Genomic DNA, 26936 nt, shown 5'->3' with positions numbered 1-26936 from the left:
CAGAAACCCAGCCTAAAACCCCAAACAGCAAGCAATGCAGATGTAGAAGCACGGTGGCTAGGGAAATCTCCCTAGATTGGCAGGAACCTAGGAAGAAACCTAGAGAAGAACCAGGCTCTGAGGGGTGGCCAGTCCTCTTCTGGCTGTGCCGGGTGGAGATTATAACAGTGGCCAAGATGTTCAAACGTTCATAGATGACCAGCAGTGTCAAATAATAATCATCACAGTGTTTGTAGAGGATGCAACAGGTCAGCACCTCAAGAGTAAATGTCAGTTGGATTTTCATAGCAGAGCATTCAGAGTTCGAGACAGCAGGTACGGTCGAGAGAGAGTCGAAAACAGCACGTCCGGTGAATAGGTCAGGGTTTCATTGCCGCAGGCAGAACAGTTGAAACTGGAGCAGCTGCACGACCAGGTGGACTGGGGACAGCAAGGTGTAATCAGGCCAGGTAGTCCTAAGGCATGGTCCTAGGGCTCAGGTCCTCTGGGAGGGGAGGGAGAGAGGGAGAATTAGAAGGAGCATACTTTAATTCACACAGGACGCCAGATAAGACAGGAGAATTACACCAGATATAGCAGACTGACCCTTCAGAACATGTGCTTAGTGACTTCGCTAGTGGCCTCTCTAGCAATGCAGTTTCATTGTTTTAAAATGTCTGTTTTGACGCTTTCTAACTGTGTCAAAATGTCTATGTGTTTGTTTCGTAGAATACCCTGAGGACTCCAGTGTACACCACGTCCATGAGGAGGAATGCTATGGGTGTGGGGCTGGTGTTTGAGGCAGATCTCTTTACCACCAAGCACATCTCCCACTGGGTGTTGCAGGGAGTCTGTCTGTGCCTCAATGCAGACTGATGATGTTTATATTTGTTTTAGATTTCTATGTAGATCATTTAAAGGCACATTTTAAAGGCTGAATTTATTTTAAATATTTGGGAAACAATCAAATATCACATTTGGTGACATGCTAGCATACTATTACATCAATCGATTTCTCTGGATTTTTCTGGCTCCCGAGTGGCGCAGTGGTCTACGGCACTGCATCTCAGTGCAAGAGGCGTCACTACACTTCCTGGTTCGAATCCAGGCTGTATCACATCCGGCTGTTATTGGGAGTCCCATAGGGCGGCGCACAATTGTCCCAGCGTCGTCCAGGTTTGCAGGGGTAGGCCATCATTGTAAATAAGAATTAGTTCTTAACTGACTTAGTTAAATAAAGGTTCAATAAATAAAGTTTTAAAAATCCAGTTGTTCTTATCATGAATTAACACTAGGTGGCAGCCCACCCCAGTCCTGTGTTCACTCAGAGTAGTGGAGTAGAGACCCACTGCAGAACTCCTGTCTCCAATCAGTCCTCTGAAGAGGTGCCATTGGATCTCAGAGGTTCTATCCCCAACCCCTGCTATTTTTAATCTCTGACGACAGATCTTTTTATTAAGTCCTCTCTCTGCTTTATTCCTCGTGACATTTCTAATGCCCAGCATCTGTGCTCAGGCCGCCTCGACCGACTGACGGGGGAAATAAATCCACAGGGAAAACAAGGTCTGTTTTGTATTAGTTTTAATTAAAATCGTAACATTATTTCTCCAGGTTATATTTCATCCCCCCTTTTCGTTGACTACATAGAGCTGGCGTATAGGGGAAGGGAGGCCCTCCATTCTGATATAGTCTAAAGATAGGTGTTTTAAAATGTATATCCCCACACATTAAATGTAGATTTAGGTCTGAATCTGATCGTACAGGTCAGATGTGTACGTGCTGTCTTCATATGTTTGTAATTTAATTAATTGAAACATCTTACATGTTTTTTTCATGCATAATCCAAAAGGAATTGAGTCCATTTTTAAGGAGCTTGAGATATATTTCCTGCCTATAGAGGCTAAAAATGTATTATAGCTGTCACTTTGGGAAAACCAGGAGTCTGGAAAATGTGTATCTGAGTGAAACATTGACCAAAGTGCACACTCCACAAACTTATCCTAGACCTCCAATATTATTTTCCTTTTTATTTATTTGATCGAGCTCTGACTAAGTATTGTGGTTTGTTCTCTGCGTTAGCTATTCAGAGTGAGCAAATAGACTGATATTGAGTAATCTCAGATACTGAGGTGAGATAGCGGTCTGGGTCACAGAGGGGCTCAAGCATGACCATGACGTCGACATACAGCACATGTACAGGCAGTTCTGCCTGGAATTATCTGACTCAAGTCACCCAGCTCGAGCTCTGTATTGTATAATCCCACAGCAGTGAGCAGTGTGACCAGTCTTGACAGTGTGGGGCAATGGTTAGAGGGGTGAGGGGGGCAGGCCAGATAGCACCTGCTGGTTTCACTAGTATGGCTGTCATAAAGCAGACAGCACTGTGGAGAGGAGCTGGAGGCACTTTTATGAGCCTACACAGGGAGGGGGGAGGCAGTAAAAAGTCTGTGTTGCACTCTATAGAATAGAAAAGTCCGAATGGTCTACTTTTTCATGTATGTGCACGGCAAATTAGTCAAAGGAACTTCAGTAATACATGACCTTAGAGAGACAATAGGTAAAGGAACTCTTTATATTTGATTACAGGGTGGAGAGAAGAAAAAAGGGTAGGAAAAAGTAACAAGACAAGAAAGGGAAAAGATAAAATGCAAACGACCCCTACCTCCCCCTTCAGAGGCCAAGATAATTTTCAGCTGCGCGAGACTGGAGGGATTTACATTAACCCTAAACTCCTCCAGTTCCTTCTTGGCTCCACTCTGCGCCGGTCTGCTGCCTCATAAAATGCCAAGCATGCCCTGAAACAAAAAATGCAGACACTACAATCCCCCCCGTCAAGCTTTCTGAAGCAGTTTCCGTTTGGTGTGATTCGGAGCAGATGAACCTCAGAGAGTAGATCAAAGCTTCCACTGCACTGCGAGGAGAGTCCTGCGCCAGTCTGTCTCAATGCCCATCTGTGCAAGGGTGTCTGAGTCTGCGACAACCCACAAGCAAAGCCACTACATTAGGGAAGCTTGCCCACCTACGTGTTAATGTGTGTAAGGGGGTGCAGTCATCATCAATGCCGTAATAATCTCATAAATGCAGTAGTGATAGGAGACAAACTACCTCACAACATACAGTGTGCCTCAGGAGGACAGGATGCCAAGAATTCTGCCCTGTGTTGTGGTGTAACTGTGTGCTGTTATGAATCATGCTCTTAGATGGCCTCTCTTCCTCTTCAGCATCATGATTGTGTGCAGCTGGTAAGCCCTACAGTGCTGCCCATTGAAAGACCTGAGAAGTGTAGTCACTCTGACCACAGATATAGATTACTGGGCTGCAGGCTGCAGGTCCAGGTGTTTAGCTTGGAACCTGCCCACAGCTCTGTGGTTAGTGGCTGTTTGGACAGAAACCTTCCAGGCCCCTTTCCGCTGGGCATGGGAGAGAGGTTACAGAGCCCACCACCCCTGCTCTTTGGCTCTGTCTGCCTGGACCTTGCCCAAACACCAAGGTCTGCCCACAGGCTGCTGAGTTAGGATGCAAATGGCAACCACATAGCTTAAGGCTGGACAAAGACCATGATTAGGAGGGACTGGAGGAAGAACGATCACTGGCGTAGCACATGCCCCACATATAGCATATGAATGCATCATAAGCCATGCCATTTTTTTTTTTTTATTACAGGAAATCCTCTTTCACACTGCCAAAAATGCTCTCAGCCTCATGGTAAAATGTGTAGAAACTGTATTTTATAGTTGAAAAAATTGCTTTTGTTGCATTATTTGAGCTTAAAAATGTATTTTTTAAGGGAATTTTTCTAAGGTAAAATATTTTTTTTGGGGGGGGGGGGTTTCAAAATACTTTCAATATTAATTTCCATGTCGGCTCTATGCCTGCAAATGCCCTTGTCCGGGGCAAAGGATCCGAAATTAAAACTCTCCAAAATAATATTTAACATTTTTAATAAAACTGGCAAAAATGTATATCAACTGAAAAAAATATCAAATGTAGTTTCTTGCAATAGCCTTCTGTGACTTCAAATAATATTTCTCTCAAAATGTTGGTTCCTAAAATGTTTGTCCGGAGATTTGGTTTACTACATCAGATTTGTCTAAAATCCTAAATGAATCAGGAATGAGCATGGTCAGCTACAGAGCCTTCAAAAAATATTCATACCCTTTGACTTATTCCACATTTTGTTGTGTTACAGCATGAAATATATTTTTTTTTTTACACACAAAAACCTGTTTTTATGAACGTTGCTAATTTATTAAATATTTTACAAACAGTCAAAGGTTTGGACACACCTACTCATTCAAGGACATTTTCTTTATTTTGACTATTTTCTACATTGTAGAATAATAGTGAAGACATCAAAACTATGTAATAACTTGGAATCATGTAGTAACCAAAAAAGTATATTTTATATTTGAGATTCTTCAAAGTAGCCACCCTTTGCCTTGATGACAGCTTTGCACATTCTTGGCATTCTCTTAACCAGCTTCACGAGGTAATCACCTGGAATGCATTTCAATTAACAGGTGTGCCTAGTTAAAAGTTCATTTGTGGAATTTCTTTCCTTAATGCGTTTGAGCCAATCAGATGTGTTATGACAAGGTAGGATTGATATACAGAAGATAGGCCTATTTGGTAAAATACCAAGTATATATTATGGCAAGAACAGCTCAAATAAGCAAAGAAAAATTACAGTCCATCATTACTTTAAGATATGAAGGTCAGTCAATCCGGAAAACGTGAAGAACTTTGAAAGTTTCTTCAAGTGCAGTCGCAAAAACCATCAAACGCTATGATAAAACTGACTCTCATGAGGACCGCCTCAGGAAAGGAAGATCCAAAGTTACCCCTGCTGCAGAGGATAAGTTCATTAGAGGTACTAGCCTCAGAAATCGGCAATGAACTGCACCTCACAGAGTTCAAGTAACAGACACATCTCAGCATCAACTGTTCAGAGGAGACTGCATGAATCAGGCCTTTGTGGTCGAAACCATCACGAAAGGACACCAATAAGAAGAGACTAGCTTAGGCCAAGAAGCACGAGCAATGGACATTAAACCGGTGGAAATCTGTCCTTTGGTCTGATGAGTCCAAATTTGAGATTTTTGGTTCCAACCGCCTTGTCTTTGTGAGACGCAGAGTAGGTGAATGGATGATCTCCGCATGTGTGCAACAAGACAAACAATATTGGAATCACCATGGTCACAACCATAAACTGTCAATTCCATCTGCCTTATAGATTAAAATAGAATATGAATTTTAGTTCAAATATGTTACATTTAACTAGGTCTTATAGTCAGTCATAAAGCAACTGAGGAAAAAGTAAATTGTGTTTACCACTTCAATGAAGAAGAAAAATGCAATTTTTGTCAACTCCTTAAAACATAAACTCCATCAGAGTGCTGAAAGATCTGATAGAATAATTATGCTTTTATTGGGTATTGTCAAGTAATACGTTTTCCATATTTTACCCATTTTGTATTAAACTTTTATTTTCATAGGCAACAATATGTCTGTTTTGAGTATCTGTTGTCAACTCTGTCATTGACGGCTTAAGATTTTTTTTGTAACCACTGTTCTGCAACAAACAATTGAAGTATTTGCTGTGCTGACCTAAGGGATAATGTTTGCTTTATACATGTTGTTTTATGTTCTAAATCTAGAAAAACGTGCCAAAATGCTAATGAAATTAGCCCTGGAGCATATAGTAGTGCTATAAAAAAATTATCATTTGGAGATTTCAACAATCAAGGCCTTGTTGGACAATAATTGTGAAAATGAAATGCCTTTTATGGTGTCTGTCAGAGTTGACATAAATCCAGTTAATTGCATTTTATAATTAGGAGGGTGTTCCTTTACATCAGGGTTCCCCAAGTTTTCTGACAAAATAGACTAACATAAAATACTGTATAAACACCAGGAAATCAGCTCCAAGTGTCTTTAATTTAATAAATATGTTCCCAAGTATTCTCCCGCATAATAGATACACGTGATCGTATACAAACATAAGCAAAGTTTGAAATTATTATGTTTTAGTCAAACCTTACACTGTTTGGGCTTTTTGCAGTCAACAAATGATTTGTAATTATGCCTCCATTTTGGTAGATACTCTTATCCATAGCGATTTACATGAGTATTTATGATTAAGTGCCTCACTCAGGGGCACATCTACAGATTTTTCACCTAGTTGGCTCTGAACCAGTAACCTTTCGGTTACTGGCCCAATGCTCTTAATCACTGCTGACCTTGCCTCCACTGCCCCCGACAATACTCTCAAGAAAAGATCTAGTTGAGGGTTTCTGCTTTACATAGTGTGATAGCTGATACTTTGATCTATCAAATTGTATAAACTGGGTGGTTCAAGCCCTGAATGCTGATTGGCTGACAGCTGTGATATATCAGACCGTAGACAACGGGTAAGACAAAACATTTTTACTGCTCTAATTACGTTGGTAACCAGTTTAATAACAATAAGGCGCCTCAGGGGTTTGTGATACAGTTGAAGTCTGAAGTTTACATACACCTTAGCCAAATACATTTAAACTCAGTTTTTCACAATTCCTGACATTTAATCCTAGTAAATATTCCCTGTTTGAGGTCAGTTAGGATCACCACTTTATTTTAAGAATGTGAAATGTCAGAATAATAGTAGAGAAAATTATTTATTTTAGATTTCTTTCTTTCATCACATTCCCAGTGGGTCAGAAATGTACATACACTCAATTAGTATTTGGTAGCATTGCCTTTAAATTGTTTAACTTGGGTTAAACGTTTAGGGTAGCCATCCACAAGCTTCCCACAATAAATTGGGTGAATTGTGGCCCATTCCTCCTGATAGAGCTGGTGTGATTGAGTCAGTATGTAGGCCTCCTTGCTCGCACACGCTTTTTCAGTTCTGCCCACACATTTTCTATAGGATTGAGGTCAGGGCTTTGTGATGGCCACTCCAATACCTTGATTTTGTTGTACTTAAGCCATTTTGCCACAACTTTGGAAGTATGCTTGGGGTCATTGTCCATTTGGAAGACCCATTTGCGACCAAGCTTTAACTTCCTGACTGATGTCTTGAGATGTTGCTTCAATATATCCACATAATTTTCCTGCCTCATGATGCCATCTATTTTGTGAGGTGCACCAGTCCCTCCTGCAGCAAAGCAACCCCAAAAAATGATGCTGCCACCCCCGTGCTTCACGGTTGGGATGGTGTTCTTCAGCTTGCAAGCGTCCCCCTTTTTCCTCCAAACATAACGATGGTCATTATGGACAAACAGTTCTATTTTTGTTTCATCAGACCAGAGGACATTTCTCCAAAAAGTACGATCTTTAGTGCCTCCCGGGTGGCGCAGTGGTTAAGGGCGCTGTACTGCAGCGCCAGCTGTGCCATCAGAGACGTTCGTCTCTTCATCTCTCCCCTGAGCCCGTACGGGAGTTGTAGCGATGAGACAAGATAGTAGCTACTAAAAACAATTGGATACCACGAAATTGGGGAGAAAAACTGGTAAAATCCCTCCCCCCCAAAAAAAGGTACGATCTTTGTCCCCATGTGCAGTTGCAAACCAGTCTGGCTTTTTTATGGCGGTTTTGGAGCACTTCCTTCCTGAGCGGCATTTCAGGTTATGTCAATATAGGACTTGTTTTACTGTGGATATAGATACTTTTGTACCTGTTTCCTCCAGCATCTTCACAAGGTCCTTTGCTGTTGTTCTGGGATTGGTTTGCACTTTTCACACCAAAGTACGTTCATCTCTAGGAGACAGATGCGTCTCCTTCCTGAGCGGTATGACGGCTGCGTGGTCCCATTGTGTTTATACTTACGTACTATTGTTTGTACAGATGAACAAGGTACCTTCAGGTGTTTGGAAATTGCTCCCAAGGGTGAACCAGACTTGTTGAGGTCTACAATTTTGGCTGATTTATTTTGATTTAACCATGATGTCAAGCAAAGGGGCACTGAGTTTGAAGGTAGGACTTGAATTACATCCACAGGTACACCTCCAATTGACTCAAATGATGTCAATTAGTCTATCAGAAGCTTCTAAAGCCATGACATCATTTTCTGGAATTTTCCAAGCTGTTAAAATGCACAGTCATCTTAGTGTATGTAAACTTCTGACCCACTGGAATTGTGATACAGTGAATTATAATTGAAATAATCTGTCTGTAAACATTTGTTGGAAAAATTACTTGTGTCATGCACAAAATAGATGACCTAACCGACTTGCTAAAACTATAGTTTGTCAACAATATATTTGTGGAGTGGTTGAAAAACGAGTTTTAATGACTCCAACCTAGGTATATGTTAACTTCCGACTTCAACTGTATATGGCTAATATACCACGGCTAAGGGCTGTGTCCAGGCACTATTGTTGCTTTATGTGTAAGAACAACCCTTAGCCTTGGTATATTGGCCGTGTACCACACCCCCTCGGGCCTTATTGATTAAATATATTTCAAATTGTGTTAATATCAAGATAAATGTTTGCGATTGTCCAGTCTTTCAAGAATCCCTGAACAACAGAAACATTTTCTCGCAGCCTCATGGCAAAATGTGTAAAATAGCATGAGATTAGCTATAAAACTGCTATTTTTTTTCTTGCTTGGACCTTGCTTGTTCAGCATAACTGCGCTATGCCACTGAGAACGATACAGAGCATGTCTACTGCATGCTAATAAATACCAGATGACACAATGCAAAGTGTGTCTGGCATCTAGGTGTTATGTCCTTAGAATAAAGCATGGGCACTTATAGACACTCACGAACAGAGATTAAAGACTAATTCAGCAGCAGCATCATCACCACCATAATATTGGGGCTATTTATGCATGTTTATTGTCATCAGAATGCATCGGACTAACTTCTTTATTTCACAATCATTTATTCTGTTCACATGAGTCCCACGTGTAGCCTACCACTGTAGAATTTCGAAACTATAATGATTTAGGATTAGGATTAGGAATATGACATAAATCACTCCGGGATAGTTCAGTGTTGATAATGACGATAGACGCTTAAAGGGAATCTGTTTTTAAACGTGCCTTGTTTCCGGTGAAATGTTGAAATAGAGAATGGGCAGGGTAAAAGACTGCGGGCTGTGCTTTTAAAAGACTGAAGGAGACTAATTTATTTCCATTGTGAGAAACTCGACTTGAGATAGGCTACAGTACGCTCAGACGGAGGGAGGGAGTGCTGATAGTGAAAAGAAAAGAGACCGGCCAGTCACATTAGCCTACCTATTTTGGCTGGTTGCTTCGGAACACTGCCTATAGATTAGGGCATGTGGGGAACTTTCTGCAAAGTCGGTGAATGTTTGAATATTTTTGTTTTCGGCCTGTCATTTTTACCTTTCTTTCCGTGATATTTAAAATGCAGCCACGTCCTTTCTTGCTATTATAACGGTAAAGGTGTAGTTGATATTTGTATTTTATGTATTTGGTTGATGAAGGGATGCGCTCTCTCTCCGTGAAGCGAAAACCTGGACTTTTAGGTATATTTTTTTCTCGAACTGGAAAGAAATCTACTCACTAGCTCACCTTTTTAGGAACTCTTCAGCCTGTGCTTTTTTGACGCCGCGGAAATGGGAGCGTGTCAACCGGACTGCGTGTCCGCGCTTTCCCGAAAAAGTTTCAGTTGGATTGTGCTGCTGCTGTGGCTGACCTCTGCAGCGCACGGAACCTGGAGGACGGGTCTTTACAAATATTCAACTGGGACACAGCTCAACAGAGAGTCTTCCGCAGCGTCTCAAACATCTATTTATCAAAAAAGGTATGGATTAATGCCTTATCGTTTATTGTTGTGCATCTTCTAATTTTGTATATTAGAGCCTATAACCTTTCATGGAAATGATGATTACTAGGCTAGTACAGTAGGCTAGATCTTCATAAGGCCCAATAAAACAAACCTGTCAAAGACTCACTCAAAGGTTCTGTGTCTTTGAAGCATCCTTTCAGATAAAACGACCTGCTTTAGGATCCATACCATTCACAATTTGAAACATTCATAGATTAGGCAACATTTAATGTCACTAATTAAAAAGTATATTTTCAATTCATTTTAGTTGTCTTTATTTTTTTTTCAGATATACTTATAACTAACCTATTGTTATCAATACCTATCCATCTTTTGTGGACCTCAAAGACCCCTTTTTTTCTGCCTATTTAAGCAACCAACAATGACTCTTCCCAACCCTATTCTATCCATCTAGCAGGTCTCATTGTCTGCTTGACACTGGGTTTCCTTTTTCCTGTCCAGGCAGCACATTGCGCACTGTGTGCAGTGCTCTCCCATCCTCATTGGCCTGCCCACTGTCGCTCTGTGTGGCCTATTGGCTCCTGTCCTGTGAGAGCTATGCTGTCTCTAAACTGTGCTCTGGTCTGGCCGGCAGCAGTTCTCTTCCTTTCCAACATCTGCTGCCTCTCAGCTGTCAGGGAGCTCCTCATCTGACCAGTCCTCCACTAAGCCCCACACACATCCATAAAGACAGGTACAAACCACCAACTCAACCCTCTCATCTGCCTCTATAAATCCCCCTTGTATGGGTCCCTCAGCAAACAGAGGGGAGCTCTTGAACTGGAATGGGTAGTGAATGGAAAACGCTGGTCTGTTTTATGTTGTAATAAAGTGGATCTGCTGAATAACAGGTGAAAAAGCTACTCTTTATTGTTTGTTGCACAAATATACTACTATATTGTGTGAAATGGTCAGATCTGTGTTTAGTAATCTCTCTTTCTGTTGGATTGTTTTGATGTTCTCCCTCTGTGTGTTCCTCCCCTGTGATCCTCAGAGGTGAGGGTTCCGTATAACAGCAGGGTTGTTGATGAGGGTGGTTCTGTGAGCAAAGCCCTCAGACTAAACACAGAGTGGAAAACACCAGCCCCCTCGCTTCCCTTTTGGACAAAGCTAGTGTTTTTCACAGAGGCCAGCCAGCCAATGTGGATGTGATCAAGTTCCCCATCACACTAATATTTACTCTCTCAGGTTCTGAGCGATGGGGGGGTTGATGAGGGAGAGGAGAGGAGAGTGGGTGGAACGTCCTGCTGATGAGTGTAGTGTCCCTGAGAAGTGTCCAGGTGGTGCAGAGAGGTCCTGGCCTTGGTTCGCTGCGTTTACTCCTCCACCCCGAGTCTCTCTCTGTCACTCATGTGCTGTGGTTGGTGGACATGTTTACTAAACACATGCAGCTGCAGTTCTACTTCATCTGGGCTGTTGTCTGTCTAGGCTGCGTCATGTGGACAGGCATGTTTATGGTGTGTGTCAACAAGACCATTTGGGGGCATTACCATTAGTTCTGTGTAGGACAGAGGGCTGTCCTCTCCTCTCACATGTCCGTAGTAGGAGCACTGTAACATTCCTTTGTCCACATACAAAGCATTGAACAAAGTCTTGATGACAGAGGTACTGAGAGAGATAAAAGTTTATTTTAATAATGGTAGGGGTGGTCAAGAGATAATGACTATTGGTCAAGAGATAACAATGACTGAAAAAAGTCTCCCTAGTGCTAGATTCAGACCAGCATCCCGGGCAACCTAGAAATGTTATTTATTGAACCTTTATTTGACCAGGGTAATCTCGAAGAGATAAACATCTATTTTTCAAGAGAGACTTTGACTAAGACAGCAGCATCAACACATCAGTATCAGGGCTCCTGAGTGGCGCAGTGGTCTAAGGCACTGCATCCCAATGCTAGAGTTGTCACTACAGGCCCTGGTTTAATCCTGGCTGGATCACTACTGACTGGGATCAGGAGTCACATAGGGCGGCACACAATTGGCCCAGCATCGTCTGGGTTAGGGGAGGGTTTGGCTGGGGTAACCCGTCATTATAAAATAAGATTTTGTTCTTAACTGACTTGCATAAATAAAAGTGAAATAAAAGACAAACAGGCACATGACATCAACCAAACAAAATTTCCATCAACACAATAAGCAGCACCTACATGACACAAGCCAGAGCTTGTAATAAATCACAGGACCATTACAGTATCAAAAAAATACTTTGAGTAAACCATTCTTACAATAAAGGCAATGCAGCAGGGTTTTTTCACCCTTGGCCTAAATGAGGGCTATTGAAGCCAAGCGTAGTTAAGGGATTAGACAGCAGCTGTGTCATTCCACTAATTCAGTGGTTCTTGAGAAGTTTAACTTGGTCATAAAAAACGTTTGATTTCATTTTCCCATCTCGAGGTAAAAAAAAAAACCAATTAAATTACTATAGTAAGTGCGTATGAAGTGCCAATTAAACTAACAGGGTTGACCGTAACAAGGTTGACAATTCCATCTTAAATCAGCCACAAATCTCCTTGTATGCAAGCTTCACAAGTTTGCATTTATTGTTAAAACATTTCCAGCCAGTCTATCTATGGGTAACAAGGTTGACGTGTTATACTCGACCAGCTCAGTTTTCCACCACAAAACACCAGCAAATGGCCAAAAAGAGTAGGACCAGTTCACCTCCCACTAGGCAGAAACGCCTATTTAACTTCTATTCCCCTTTGGTTTCATTGAAATGACGTGTAAACTACGTTGGTTCAACCAGTGTGTGCCCAGTCGGCTGCTTTTCCACTAGGATTTGACTATTAGATCTTCAAGGTTTCTTTTTTTCACTCTTTTTTTTAAAGGAACAGTTTCACCATATTAAAATGAGTGAATCAATTGTCACCTTAAATAAGTAATAATATTCAGAAATGACTTTGTCAAAGCAACAAAATAACTAGGGCTTTACAATGATGGTGAAAATGTTGACAAATGTTGGGGCTAGGTGGGTTCAAATGTTTGTAGAAGTCACTGAGGGTGCACGGAAAAAAGTATTTATTAATATAAAAAATCTGAATGATAAAGTGCACTTTATTTAATTCATTTGAAATAACAGTTTTTTTCCAATTCAATATTGGTGCACAATTTCTACTTTAAATATCAAAGGGATGCAAAAGGTACTCATTTTGTGAGCTATTTCCTGTGCTGCCAGCATGAGGAGGGGGAGTCATGGTCTGACTGCCACACAGACCTCTCACTGTGGGACCTCTAGAGCCTGACCCATCACCACCGCATTCTCCTGCACTACCCCCAACAGAGGAGCTGACAGTTACGCACACACACACACACACACACACACACACACACACACACACACACACACACACACACACACACACATACATGCACACACACACACACACACACACACACACACACACACACACACACTCATTCACACACTCCCACCTACACATTCACTCAATCACAGGTGTCAAAGGAAAGCCCCAAAAATGGTCAAATACTCACACATGTCAGACAGTTTTCTCTGCTCCCGCAATGCAAGTGGTACCGGAGCGCCAATTCTAGGACCAAAAGGCTCCTTAAAAAAAGGCTACCCCCAAGCCATAAGACTGTGAACAATGAATCATATGGCCACCGGATTATTTACATTGACACCCCTCCCCCTTCCTTCCATTTGTTTTTTACACTGCTGCTACTCGCTGTTTATTGTCTATGCATGTCACTTCCCCCCTACCTACATGTACAAATTACCTCAACTAACCTGTACCCCCGCACATTGACTCGGTACCGGTACCCCCTGTATATAGCCTCGTTATTGTTATTTTATTGTGTTACTTTTTATTATTTTTTACTTCTATTTATTTGGTAAATATTTTCTTAACTCTTTCTTGGAGAGTCGCTGTTGGTTAAGGGCTTGTAAGTAAGCATTTCACGGTAAGGTCTACACAGAGCGGGGACGTTTATCAGGTATGGAGAGCCCTTTTGCCCGGCTCTGCTTAGAGGGCTTTGGCCCCCTCCTCTCATTCACTATGGCCTGATTGGCCCCTGACATGTCCTTTGATCCTGACTAAAATTGGAGCCCAATGGGACATCCCCTAATGTCCCCCATTAACCTCTCATTCAACACCTCTTCTACACCGCTGCAGTATTTCAACCCACAGAGCAGTGACGACCACCAACACACTATACTACTGGTACTTATATGCTCTTTCATGTTCTTTTTTTTGGCTTTATTTATCTTTTTATTTTAATCCGTCTCTCTTCAATAATGTCACTGAATATCTCTCTCTATTGTTGCACCCTTTTCCCTCTGCCCTGGGACCCACAGTGCATCCTAATTGGTCTATCCTCTACACCTTGTCTGTTCCACTGAGGGCTTCCTTGTGTGACCTCTGCCGTCTCCTCTCCTCCACCTCCTCATCGCTTCTCGTCTGGCCGTCTGCCACATCTGTCTTTTGTCGTTTGTTCTCGACAAGAGCTTTTCCCACAGCCAGAAATCTAGAGGAATTCCTTGAGATTTTTATCATACTAAATGTATTTTTTTTAATGTTCTACCCTCCTCCCACAGCATTGGGCTGGAGAAAGAGGGTGAGAAGGGGGGCTGCGATTTTTCAACTATGTCCCAGATGAAGAGAGTTATTGAGAGGGAGAGGGACTGAAACAGGAAGCTCGGTGGGGAATGCACCTGGACATTATTCACCCTAACCTGGCCTTCCTCTGTCCTCTGTGAGCCTGCCTGTCTGCCCTCCTCTACTCTCTCTGTGTCTCAGAGGGCCTGGCTCTAGGTTTATTCCTCTCTCTATCTCTGTTTCTATCTTCTCTCTCGCTCTATCTCTCTCTGTTGTTGTTTCTTCTCTTTCCAATGACTAGTGCTCTTACCTAACTGCATATAGATCTGCATGGCCTTGGAGGAGCCTTCCTGTGTGAACAACAGTCCTCAGGCACACTGCAGTGAGAGGACAGCAGCAGCGCTGCTCACCTTGAAGAGTAGAAGCTTGTCAACGTGACAATTTCATGAGCTCTCTGTCATTTTTATTAATTAGTTATTGGGCCAAAGCTGTGATCTTTCTCTCCCTTAAGCATTTAGATTTCCTTTTTCCCTCTAAACATTTGGCTGTGATCAGTTTCAGGGCTCGTTGTGCCTTGTGATTTACTTGGTTTTGGTCCAGCATCGGGAGTGAAGGAAGGAAGGAGGGAGGGAGTCTGAGGTGTTTGCAGAGAGACTTGATACTCGCAGTGGGCCTGCCTGCCTGCCTGCCTGGTGCCCGTGCCAGTTAAACACAGCCGTGCTGTTGGGTTTCACACCTTGTAATCAGGGGACATCTCAACCCTGGGGAAGTTTTACACTTTGCAGTTGAGACTGGAACTATTAGGTAAAACAAACACCTGTGTCCCTAATGTGAGATGCAGTACCCCAACTCCCCACTAGTTCAGCTGTAATGTTTCACTTTGATAGCACAAGCTACAGTATACTGAGTCTCTATAAAAACTACTTCAGCTGTAATCTGTTTATCACTGTGGTACTTTTGCAATGGATAACACAAGATATAGTGAGTCTCTATAGAAACAAAGTTGTCTCTTCTATCAAATAAAGTAATTATTTGTGAGAGCCTTACTGCAGACTGCTGTGATTCCAGCTGAGTAGTAGAAATGACATGGGGGCCATGTTGTAGCAGGGGATAATGGTCTTCTGCTTAACAGACTCTTGGTGAGCCCGTGGGCCCAAGGTGGATCAAAGCTGGGAACAATCACAGTGTCTGATCCCCTTTGTAGTGGGGAGGATGTGGGCAATTCCTCTCACACACAGGCAGACTCATCTTGGGCATTACCAAACTGGCGTACTGTTATGTTCAGCTCATAACGGTTTTATTTATCTTTCTGTGTACTGAACTCGACCCTACTCTACTCTGCTGTGCTGTATTGTACTGCACTGTACTCTGTACTATACTGCGCTGCACTGTGATGTCCAAACTTGTTAAACATGAGGAGAATGACATTCATATCCATAATTATGTATTTCTGTGTAGTACAGATCAGGGACAAATGACCAAAATATTTTTTTTTCAATCTCAAGGTGCTATCTAGAACCTTTAAGGGTTCTTTGGCTGTCCACATGGGATAACCCTTTGAAAACCCCTTTTTGGTTCCAGGTAGAACCCTTTTGGGTTCCATGTAGAATCCTTTCTACAGAGGGTTCTACATGGAACCCAAAAGGGTTATACTTGGAACCAAAAAGGATTCTACATGGAACCAAAATGGGTTCCCCTATGGGGACAGCCACTTTTTTATAAATGTGTGCCATGTCATAGCTGACACCTGATTCCTTCTGTAGACGTCTTTGAATCTTAATTCTGAGAAGACAGTTAACAGAGCTTTTGGGAAACGTGGTCGCATAAAAACCAGAGGGAGATTTTCCCATTATTCCGTTAACAAATTTTGCATTTGCACAGTTCTTCCACTAAATTTGTTTTGTACAATTTTCAGTGGAAATTGTTAAAAGTAGTCCTTGTGCATAGAGTTGTATGGTTTGTTAAACGTTGAAATCAATAGTTTCTGTTTGGCAGACATTTTAAAGAAAACAAAACTGAGTCAAAGCATAATTCCATTAATGTGGAAATTCTCTCTTCTAATATACACTGGATGAATTCATCTGGCTAATTCCCAGTCCTGTTGTGATCTAATCCGTGCTATCAGTCATGGTAATATTCCTCATACAAGGTTAGTGGTTTAAACGGTGTAACCTGCTTTTCTTCTGATCCAGGTCCAATGATGTCCAGGTAGTGGACAGATCATTTTGGGGCGCAGCAGCAATAGCAGGAATCCCCATTTCAGGTGATTGTTCAGGTGATTGTGGTAAGGGTAGGCAACCACACGTCTGCCATGCTGATCCTCAACACGGGGTGCCCCTCAGGGGTGTGTGCTTAGTCCCCTCCTGTAGTCCCTGTTCACCCACGACTGCGTGGCCAAACACGCCTCCAACACCATCATTAAGTTTGCTGACAACACAACAGTGGTAGGCCTGATCACTGACAACGAGGAGACAGCCTATAGAGAGGAGGTCAGAGACCTGGCAGTGTGGTGCCGTGACAATGTGAGCAAGACAAAGGAGCTGATCGTGGACTGCAGGAAAAGGCGGGCCGAACAGGCCCCCATTAACATCGACAGGGCTGTAGTGGAGCAGGTTGAGAGTTTCAAGTTCATTGGTGTCCACATCACCAACGATATATCATGGTCCAAACATACCAAGACAGTCGTGAAGAGGGCATGACAACACCTTTTCCCCCTCAGGACCCCAGATCCTCAAAAGGTTCTACAGCTGCACCATAGAGAGCATCCTGACCATAAGGCACTATAGAGGGTAGTGTGTACGTCCCAGTTCATCACTGGGGCCAAGCTTCCTGCCATCCAGGACCTACAGTATATAATAGGCAGTGTCAGAGGAAAGCCCCAAAAATTGTCAAAGACTCCAGTCACCCAAGTCATAGACTGTTTTCTCTTCTACCGCATGGCAAGTGGTACTGGAGCGCCAAGTCTAGGACCAAAAGGCTCCTTAACAGCTTCTATCCCCAAGCCATAAGACTGCTGAACAATTAATCCAATGGTCACCGGCTTATTGACATTTACAGACTATTTCTTAACTCTTTCTTGAACTGTTAAGGGCTTGTAAGTAAGCATTTCACAGTAAGGTCTACACATGTTGTATTCAGCGCATGTGACAAAGTTTGATTTGATTTGTTGTGTGATAGAATAGCTAAGGTCTAGGAACAAGAAAAGAAAATCGAGGGATATCAAGGGATAAACCACTTCCCCTGGCTAGTTCTGAACTGAAGGAGGGATGGTTAGAGGTCTGGCCTCCCATGAAGCGCAGGGACAACAGATGAAAATTAGCTATCGAGCTAAATCTGGTGCAATGGCATGTTGTACATGGTCCCTGACAAATAAACATAATAATTTTAAAAAGCATGGTAGCTCTCTCTCTTTCTCTTTTTCTCTTCATTTACTCTCCATCTTCTCTATCTCTCTGTCATGTATTGTCATGTTGTGTCTTGTTTCTGTCCTTTCCCTTCACCCTGTCTCCCTCTGCTGGTCGTTATTAGGTTACCTTTTCTCCCCCTCTTTCCCCCAGCTGTTCCTTGTCTCCTCCTAACTACCTCGTCACCCCTTTTCCCACCTGTTCCCTTTTTCCCTCTGATTAGTCCTCTATATCTCTCTCTGTTTTTGTTCCTGTCTTTGTCGGATTCTTGTTTGTGTTATTCATGCCTGAACCAGACTATCGTCATGTTTGCTGCAACCTTGTCCTGTCCTGTCGGAATCTGCCGGTCCATCTGAGCCTACGTTTGTTTTGTTATTAAAGAAGCTCTGTTTACGTTAATTCGCTTTTGGGTCCTCCTTCACGCACCGTAACAGAAGAATCCGACCAAGAATGGACCCAGCGACTTCGGATCCTCTCCACTCAGCCGTCGAGATCCAGGGAGCGATGCTAGGCAGACACGAGCAGGAATTGTCTGCTGCTCGACATGCCGTTGAGACCCTGGCCACCCAAGTCTCCAACCTCACAGAACAGGTTCACCATCTCCGCCTCGATCCACCGGCCACTTCCAGGGCTTTCGAATCTCCGGAGCCCAGAATCAATAACCCGCCGTGTTACTCTGGGGAGCCCACTGAATGCCGCTCGTTCCTCACCCAGTGTGATATTGTGTTTTCTCTCCAGCCCAACACTTACTCCAGGAGCACTGCTCGTGTCGCCTACGTCATATCTCTCCTTATTGGACGGGCTCGTGAGTGGGGCACGGCAATCTGGGAGGCAAGGGCTGAGTGTACTAACCAGTATCAGGACTTTAAGGAGGAGATGATACGGGTTTTTGATCGATCTGTTTTTGGGGAGGAGGCTTCCAGGGTCCTGTCTTCCCTATGTCAAGGTAATCGATCCATAACAGACTACTCTATTGAGTTTCGCACTCTTGCTGCCTCCAGTGGCTGGAACGAGCCGGCTTTGCTCGCTCGTTTTCTGGAGGGTCTCCGCGCAGAGGTAAAGGATGAGATTCTCTCCCGGGAGGTTCCTTCCAGCGTGGATTCCTTGATTGAACTCGCTATTCGCATTGAGCGACGGGTTGATCTTCGTCACCGAGCTCGTGGAAAGGAGCTCGCGTTCTCCGTTGCCCCCCTCTCCGCATCACTACCATCTTCCTCTGCCGGCTCGGGTGCTGAGCCTATGCAGCGGGGAGGTATCCGCATCTCGACTAAGGAGAGGGAACGGAGAATCACCAACCGCCTCTGTCTCTATTGCGGTTCTGCTGGTCATTTTGTCACTTCATGTCCAGTAAAAGCCAGAGCTCATCAGTAAGCGGAGGGCTACTGGTGAGCGCTACTACTCCTGTCTCTCCTTCAAGATCCTGCACTACCTTGTCGGTCCATCTACGCTGGACCAGTTCGTCAGCTTCCTGCAGTGCCTTAATAGACTCTGGGGCGGAGGGCTGTTTTATGGACGAGACCTGGGCTCGGGAACATGACATTCCTCTCAGACAGTTAAGGGAGTCCACGGCCTTGTTCGCCCTGGATGGTAGTCCTCTCCCCAGGATTCAGCGTGAGACGCTACCTTTAACCCTCACTGTTTCTGGTAATCATAGCGAAACCATTTCTTTTTTAATTTTTCGTTCACCTTTTACACCTGTTGTTTTGGGCCATCCCTGGCTAGTTTGTCATAATCCTTCCATTAATTGGTCTAGTAATTCTATCCTCTCCTGGAACGTCTCTTGTCATGTGAAATGTTTAATGTCTGCTATCCCTCCTGTTTCCTCTGTCTCTTCTTCACAGGAGGAGCCTGGTGATTTGACAGGGGTGCCGGAGGAATATCACGATCTGCGCACGGTGTTCAGTCGGTCCAGGGCCACCTCTCTTCCTCCACACCGGTCGTATGATTGTAGTATTGATCTCCTTCCGGGAACCACTCCCCCCCGGGGTAGACTATACTCTGTCGGCTCCCGAACGTAAGGCTCTCGAAGATTATTTGTCTGTAGCTCTTGCCGCCGGTACCATAGTCCCCTCCTCCTCTCCCGCAGGAGCGGGGTTTTTTTTTGTTAAGAAGAAGGACGGGTCCCTGCGCCCCTGCATAGATTATCGAGGGCTGAATGACATAACAGTGAAGAATCGTTATCCGCTTCCTCTTATGTCTTCAGCCTTCGAGATCCTGCAAGGAGCCAGGTTTTTCACTAAGTTGGACCTTCGTAACGCTTACCATCTCGTGCGCATCAGGGAGGGGGACGAGTGGAAGACGGCGTTTAACACTCCGTTAGGGCACTTTGAATACCGGGTTCTTCCTTTCGGCCTCGCTAACGCTCCAGCTGTCTTTCAGGCATTAGTCAATGATGTCCTGAGAGACATGCTGAACATCTTTGTTTTCGTTTACCTTGACGATATCCTGATTTTTTCACCGTCACTCCAGATTCATGTTCAGCACGTTCGACGTGTCCTCCAGCGCCTTTTAGAGAATTGTCTTTTTGTGAAGGCTGAGAAGTGCTCTTTTCATGCCTCCTCCGTCACATTTCTCGGTTCTGTTATTTCCGCTGAAGGCATTAAGATGGATCCCGCTAAGGTCCAAGCTGTCATTGATTGGCCCGTCCCTAGGTCACGCGTCGAGCTGCAGCGCTTTCTCGGCTTCGCGAACTTCTATCGTCGTTTCATCCGTAATTTCGGTCAGGTGGCAGCCCCTCTCACAGCCCTTACTTCTGTCAAGACGTGCTTTAAGTGGTCCGTTTCCGCCCAGGGAGCTTTTGATCTCCTCAAGAATCGTTTTACATCCGCACCTATCCTTGTTACACCTGACGTCACTAGACAGTTCGTTGTCGAGGTTGACGCGTCAGAGGTGGGCGTGGGAGCCATTCTTTCTCAGCGCTCCCTCTCTGACGACAAGGTCCACCCTTGCGCGTATTTTTCTCATCGCCTGTCGCCGTCGGAACGTAACTATGATGTGGGAAACCGCGAACTGCTCGCCATCCGCTTAGCCCTAGGCGAATGGCGACAGTGGTTGGAGGGGGCGACCGTTCCTTTTGTCGTTTGGACTGACCATAGGAACCTTGAGTACATCCGTTCTGCCAAACGACTTAATGCGCGTCAGGCGCGCTGGGCGCTGTTTTTCGCTCGTTTCGAGTTCGTGATTTCTTATCGTCCGGGCTCTAAGAACACCAAGCCTGATGCTTTATCTCGTCTCTTCAGTTCTTCAGTAGCCTCCACTGACCCCGAGGGGATTCTCCCTGAGGGGCGTGTTGTCGGGTTGACTGTCTGGGGAATTGAGAGGCAGGTAAAGCAAGCACTCACTCAAACTCCGTCGCCGCGCGCTTGTCCTAGGAACCTTCTTTTCGTTCCCGTTCCTACTCGTCTGGCCGTTCTTCAGTGGGCTCACTCTGCCAAGTTAGCCGGCCACCCTGGCGTTCGGGGTACGCTTGCTTCCATTCGCCAGCGTTTTTGGTGGCCCACCCGGGAGCATGACACGCGTCGCTTCGTGGCTGCTTGTTCGGTCTGCGCGCAGACTAAGTCCGGTAACTCCCCTCCTACCGGCCGTCTCAGGCCGCTTCCCATTCCCTCTCGACCGTGGTCTCACATCGCCTTAGATTTTGTCACCGGACTGCCTTCGTCAGCGGGGAAGACTGTTATTCTTACGGTTGTCGACAGGTTCTCTAAGGCGGCTCATTTTATTCCCCTTGCTAAGCTTCCTTCTGCTAAAGAGACGGCACAAATCATCATCGAGAATGTTTTCAGAATTCATGGCCTTCCGTCAGACGTCGTTTCGGACAGAGGTCCGCAATTCACGTCTCAATTTTGGAGGGAGTTTTGCCGTTTGATTGGGGCTTCCGTCAGTCTCTCTTCCGGCTTTCACCCCCAGTCTAACGGTCAAGCAGAACGGGCCAATCAGACTATTGGTCGCATCTTACGCAGTCTTTCTTTTCGCAACCCTGCGTCTTGGTCAGAACAGCTCCCCTGGGCAGAATACGCCCACAACTCGCTTCCTTCGTCTGCGACCGGGCTATCTCCTTTTCAGAGTAGCCTCGGGTACCAGCCTCCGCTGTTCTCATCTCAGTTCGCCGAGTCCAGTGTCCCCTCCGCTCAGGCTTTTGTCCAACGTTGCGAGCGCACCTGGAAGAGGGTCAGGTCTGCACTTTGCCGTTATAGGGCGCAGACTGTGAGGGCTGCTAATAAGCGTAGAACTAAGAGTCCTAGATATTGTCGCGGTCAGAGAGTTTGGCTCTCCACTCAGAACCTTCCCCTTAAGACCGCTTCTCGCAAGTTGACCCCGCGGTTCATTGGTCCGTTCCGTATTTCTCAGATCATTAATCCTGTCGCAGTTCGACTTCTTCTTCCGCGATATCTTCGTCGCGTCCACCCGGTCTTCCATGTCTCCTGTATCAAGCCCGTTCTTCGCGCCCCCGCTCGTCTTCCCCCCCCCCCCCATCCTTGTCGAGGGCGCACCCATCTACAGGGTCCGTAGGATTTTGGACATGCGTCCTCGGGGCCGTGGTCATCAGTACCTAGTAGATTGGGAGGGGTACGGTCCTGAGGAGAGGAGTTGGGTTCCCTCTCGGGACGTGCTGGACCGTGCGCTGATCGAGGATTTCCTCCGTTGCCGCCAGGTTTCCTCCTCGAGTGCGCCAGGAGGCGCTCGGTGAGTGGGGGGGTACTGTCATGTATTGTCATGTTGTGTCTTGTTTCTGTCCTTTCCCTTCACCCTGTCTCCCTCTGCTGGTCGTTATTAGGTTACCTTTTCTCCCCCTCTTTCCCCCAGCTGTTCCTTGTCTCCTCCTAACTACCTCGTCACCCCTTTTCCCACCTGTTCCCTTTTTCCCTCTGATTAGTCCTCTATATCTCTCTCTGTTTTTGTTCCTGTCTTTGTCGGATTCTTGTTTGTGTTATTCATGCCTGAACCAGACTATCGTCATGTTTGCTGCAACCTTGTCCTGTCCTGTCGGAATCTGCCGGTCCATCTGAGCCTACGTTTGTTTTGTTATTAAAGAAGCTCTGTTTACGTTAATTCGCTTTTGGGTCCTCCTTCACGCACCGTAACACTCTCTCTCTCTCTCTCTCTCTCTCTCTCTCTCTCTCTCTCTCTCTCTCTCTCTCTCTCTCTCTCTCTCTCTCTCTCTTTCATCTTCTCTCTCTCTTCATATTCTCTCCTCTTCTCTTCTCTTTTCGCTCTCTCTTTCTGAGGCTTCAGAAGGTTATCTATTGGTTCTGGAGGCCATGGAGGGGGAAGGAAACAGGGACCCATCCCAACAACCCATTTACCCTTTATGGAGGCTCATACAGTGTTAAAGAGGGAAAGGTTCTCTAGATTATATGGCCCTAGTAGGAGCTTGTGTGCACTGTGCAGGCACTACAACATGTAGGAGTTGTTACTGTGGGCTGCTTTAGGGCTGCTCAGCTTGGTACACACACTCTTTCTCACACACACACTACATGACCAAAAGTATGTGGACACCTGCTCGTCGAACATCTCATTCCAAATGTATGGGCATTAAAGTGGAGTTGGTTCCCCCTTTGCTGCTATTACAGCCTCCACTCTACTGGGAAGGCTTTCCTCTAGATGTTGGAACGTTGCTGCAGGGACTTGCTTCCATTCAGCCACAATAGCATTATTGAGGTCTATTCATCCAGAAGGTGTTCTATGAGGTTGAGGTCAGGGCTCTGTGCAGGTCAGTCAAGTTCTTCCACACCGATCTCGACAAACCATTTATGTATGGACCTCGCTTTGTGCACGGCGCATTGTCATGCTAAAACAGGAAAGGGCATTTCCCAAACTGTTGCCACAAAGTTGGATGCACAGAATCGTCCAGAATGCCATTGTATGCTGTAGCGTTAAGATTTCCTTCACTGGAACTAAGGGGCAAAGCCCCACCACGAAAAACAGCCCCAGACCATTATTCCTCCTCCACATAACTTAACATTTGGCACTATGCATTCTGGCAGGTAGCGTTCTCCTGGCATTCGTCAAACCCAAATTTGTCCATCGGACTGCCAGATGGTGAAGCGTGATTAACCACTCCAGAGAACATGTTTCTACTGCTCCACAGTCTAAATAATTTTCTCTGGGTGTGCACCAGCTCATGCTTTTTATGAAGCTCCCGACAAACAGTTATTGTGCTGACGTTGCTTCAAGAGGCAGTTTGGAACTCGGTAGTGAGTGTTGCAACCAAGGACAGACTATTTTTATGAGCTACGCGCTTCAGCACTCAGCGGTCCATGTGGCCTATCACTTCTCAGCTGAGCTGTTGTTGCTCCTAGACCTTTCCGTTTTACAATAACAGCCCCTACAGTTAACCGGGGCAGCTCTAGCAGGTCAGACATTCGACAAACTGACTTGTTGGAAAGGTGGCATCCTATGACGGTGCCACGTTAGAAGTCACTGAGCTCTTCAGTAAGGCCATTCTACTGCCAAGCTTGGCACACCTGTATTTGGGGAGTTTCTCCCATTCTTCACTGAAGGTTCTCTAAAGCTCGGCCAGGTTGGATGCAGAGCGTTGTTGCACATCTATTTTCAGGTCTCTCAAGAGATGTTCAATCAGGTTCAAATCCAGGCCTTGGCTGGGCCTGGATTTGGACATTCAGAGACTTGTCCCGAAACCACTGCTGCATTGTCTTGGCTGTGTGCTTAGGGTCGTTGTTCTGTTGGAAGGTGAACCTTCGTCCCAGTCTGTGTTCCTGAGCACTCTGTTTATGAAAACCTGCTCCAATCTCTCTGTACTTTTCTCTCTTCATCTTTGTCTCGATCCTGACTAGTCTCCCAGTCCCTGCTGCTGAAAAACATCCCACAACATGATGTTGCCACCACCATGCTTCACTGTAGGGATGGTGCCAGGTTTCCTCCAGACGTGACGCTTAGCATTCAGGCCAAAGAGTTCAATCTTGGTTTCATCAGATCAGAGAATCTTGTTTCGCATGGTCTGAGAGTCTTTAGGTGCCTTTTGGCAAGCTCCAAGAGGGCTGTTATGTGCCTTTTACTGAGGAGTGGCTTCTGTCTGGTCACGCTACCATAAAGGCCTGATTGGTGGAGTGCTGCAGAGATGGTTTTCCTTCTGGAATGTTCTCCCATCTCCACAGAGGAAATCTAGAGCTCTGTCAGAGTAATCATCGGGTTCTTGGTAACCACTCTGACCAAGGCCCTTCTCCCCCGATTGCTCAGTTTGGCTGGGCGGCCATCTCTAGGAAGAGTCTTGGTGGTTCCAAACTTCTTCCATTTAAGAATGATGGAGGCCACTCTGTTTTTGGACTTTCAATGCTGCAGAACATTCTTGGTATCCTTCCCCAGATCTGTGCCTCGACACAATCCTGTCTTGGAGCTCTACGGACAATTACTTTGACCTCAAGGCTTGGTTTTTTGCTCTGACATGCTGTCAACTGTGGGACCTTTTTATAGACAGTTGTGTGCCTTTCCAAATCATGTCCAATCAATTGAATTTACCACAGAATCATTTAGAATCAATTGAATTTACCACAGAAACATCTCAAGGATGATCAATGGAAACAGGATGCATCTGAGCTCAATTTCGAGTCTCATAGCAAAGGGTCTGAATACTTATGTAAATATGCTATTTATGTTTTTAATTTTTAATACATTTGCTAACATTTCTAAAAAAAAACTTGTTGCCCCTTTCTCATTTTGGGGTATTGGGTGTGCATTGTTCAGGATTTGTATTTATTTAATTCGTTTTAGAATAAGGCTGTAACAACACAAAATGTGTAAAAAGTCAAGGGGTGTGAATACTTTCCGAAGACACCGTATAGTGTATATAGTAGTTACACACAGTCATTGGTTTAAACATCCTGCCACATATGCAAACATCATGACACGAGTATTATTATAATCAAATCATGGTATTACTATGAAGTACACAGAGACTCCTCTGCTGTTCTGTGTTCTATATACTAAACAGATGGCGATATGGTCATTGTTTTCCATGTTCTGCCCTCTACTCAGCGCAAGCCATATGAGGGTGATCATGGTATTTGTACACTTTGTTGTTAACAAAAGACTACTAACACATGTTGGCTCTAATAGCCTCCGTGTAGATTTCTCTCTGTGTCGCTCCATGTTTCCTTGATTTATGGTTGTCGACTTGAGGGATGAGAAGTAAATCCAAAGAGATATCAATAGGACTTTGTCTTGTCTGGGTTTTGCAGGGTTTGTATCATAAACTCCTCTAGGTTCTCCTCAGTTTGCTCCCACTCTGGTTTATAAAACACTTAGAAAACCTTGTTTTACGTGTGTTCTGTTTTGTCCCTCATCCGCTCTGTGTTGCCGGTGGCTTTTAATTCTTGCTCGATGTCGGACATGTTTAATGAATACCATCGAGAGGTTTACCCCCCCCCTTATTTCTAAGAGCATTGTTTCCCTTGTTAGCATTTTGTTCCGACCAATAATGCAGTGATTGAAACCATCCCATGGCTCCTCTCCTAAATCAGGCTCAGATGTCTTTGGCTGCATGTGGTCCAAAATAAATCTAAAAACCAGGACCTTCATTAGTTGTGAGAGCTTTATGTAGTGACAGTATGTATACAGAGCCTTTATAGAGGCTACATAACAACTGAGCGGTAAATGTAAAGCTTTGGTGTTTAACTTCTTAAAAGACACACTTTGACCAATGAGGGCTTCTGTGTCTGATATTGACCTGTGAGGGAGTGGGCCTATGACTTACTATTAACCTGTGTTTGAAACTCACTCTAATGTGTAGAGCTCCCCCCCCCCCCCCCCCACTCTCGGTTCCCCCTCAGTGGCTCTGCCTCTCAAGAGACCCAAGGGGGGATGCCAGTGGATAAGGGAAGACTGCAATGTCAACACAGCCTACAACAAGAGTGTGCAAAGCTGTCATCAAGGCAAAGGACGGCTACTTTGAAGAATCTCAAATATAAACACATTTTTATTTGTTTAAAACGTTTTTGGTTGCCACATGATTCCATATGTGTTATTTCATAGTGTTCATGTCTTCACTATTATTCTACAATGTAGAAAATAGTAAAAACATTTGAAAAACCCTTGAATGAGTAGGTTTGTCCAAACTCTTGACTGGTACTGTATGTTTGTGTGACAGAGATAAATATACTGTGTGGGTGTTAAATCAGATAATGATATGACCACCTGTTGCTTGTAGTTTTGTAGAACAGGTGTGGAGGAGAACTGAAGCCAATAGTACGTCTTGTTGACT

The 26936-nt window shown here is 44.6% G+C and overlaps 2 protein-coding genes across 5 annotated transcripts in view; both read left to right on the top strand.

Moving 5' to 3' along the window:
* Window positions 1–1245, top strand: part of dnah10 (dynein axonemal heavy chain 10) — a 56054-nt gene extending 54809 nt beyond the window's left edge. The window contains exon 79 of the mRNA XM_090237649.1: window positions 709–1245. Within this exon, the coding sequence (XP_090093775.1) occupies window positions 709–855 (147 nt within the window). The 3' untranslated portion in view covers window positions 856–1245. The remainder of the gene's footprint in view (window positions 1–708) is intronic.
* A 190-nt stretch (window positions 1246–1435) lies between these two features.
* LOC110525725 (uncharacterized) overlaps window positions 1436–26936 on the top strand; it is a 77557-nt gene continuing 52056 nt past the window's right edge. For 2 of the 4 annotated variants that reach the window (XM_036979867.2, XM_036979864.2), the window contains exon 1: window positions 9013–9736. In XM_036979867.2, coding sequence (XP_036835762.1) covers window positions 9549–9736 — 188 coding nt within the window. In that variant the 5' untranslated portion in view covers window positions 9013–9548. Of the gene's footprint in view, window positions 1543–8670; window positions 9737–26936 lie in introns of those variants that run through there. The other 2 variants (XM_090237648.1, XM_036979866.2) reach the window with 2 other exon arrangements.

Source organism: Oncorhynchus mykiss, chromosome 6 (genome assembly GCF_057628025.1).
Source record: "Oncorhynchus mykiss isolate SJ-2025 chromosome 6, ASM5762802v1, whole genome shotgun sequence".
Lineage (NCBI taxonomy): Eukaryota > Metazoa > Chordata > Actinopteri > Salmoniformes > Salmonidae > Oncorhynchus > Oncorhynchus mykiss.
Note: the sequence above shows the minus strand (reverse complement) of the source record. Positions and strands in the feature narration are given on the sequence as shown.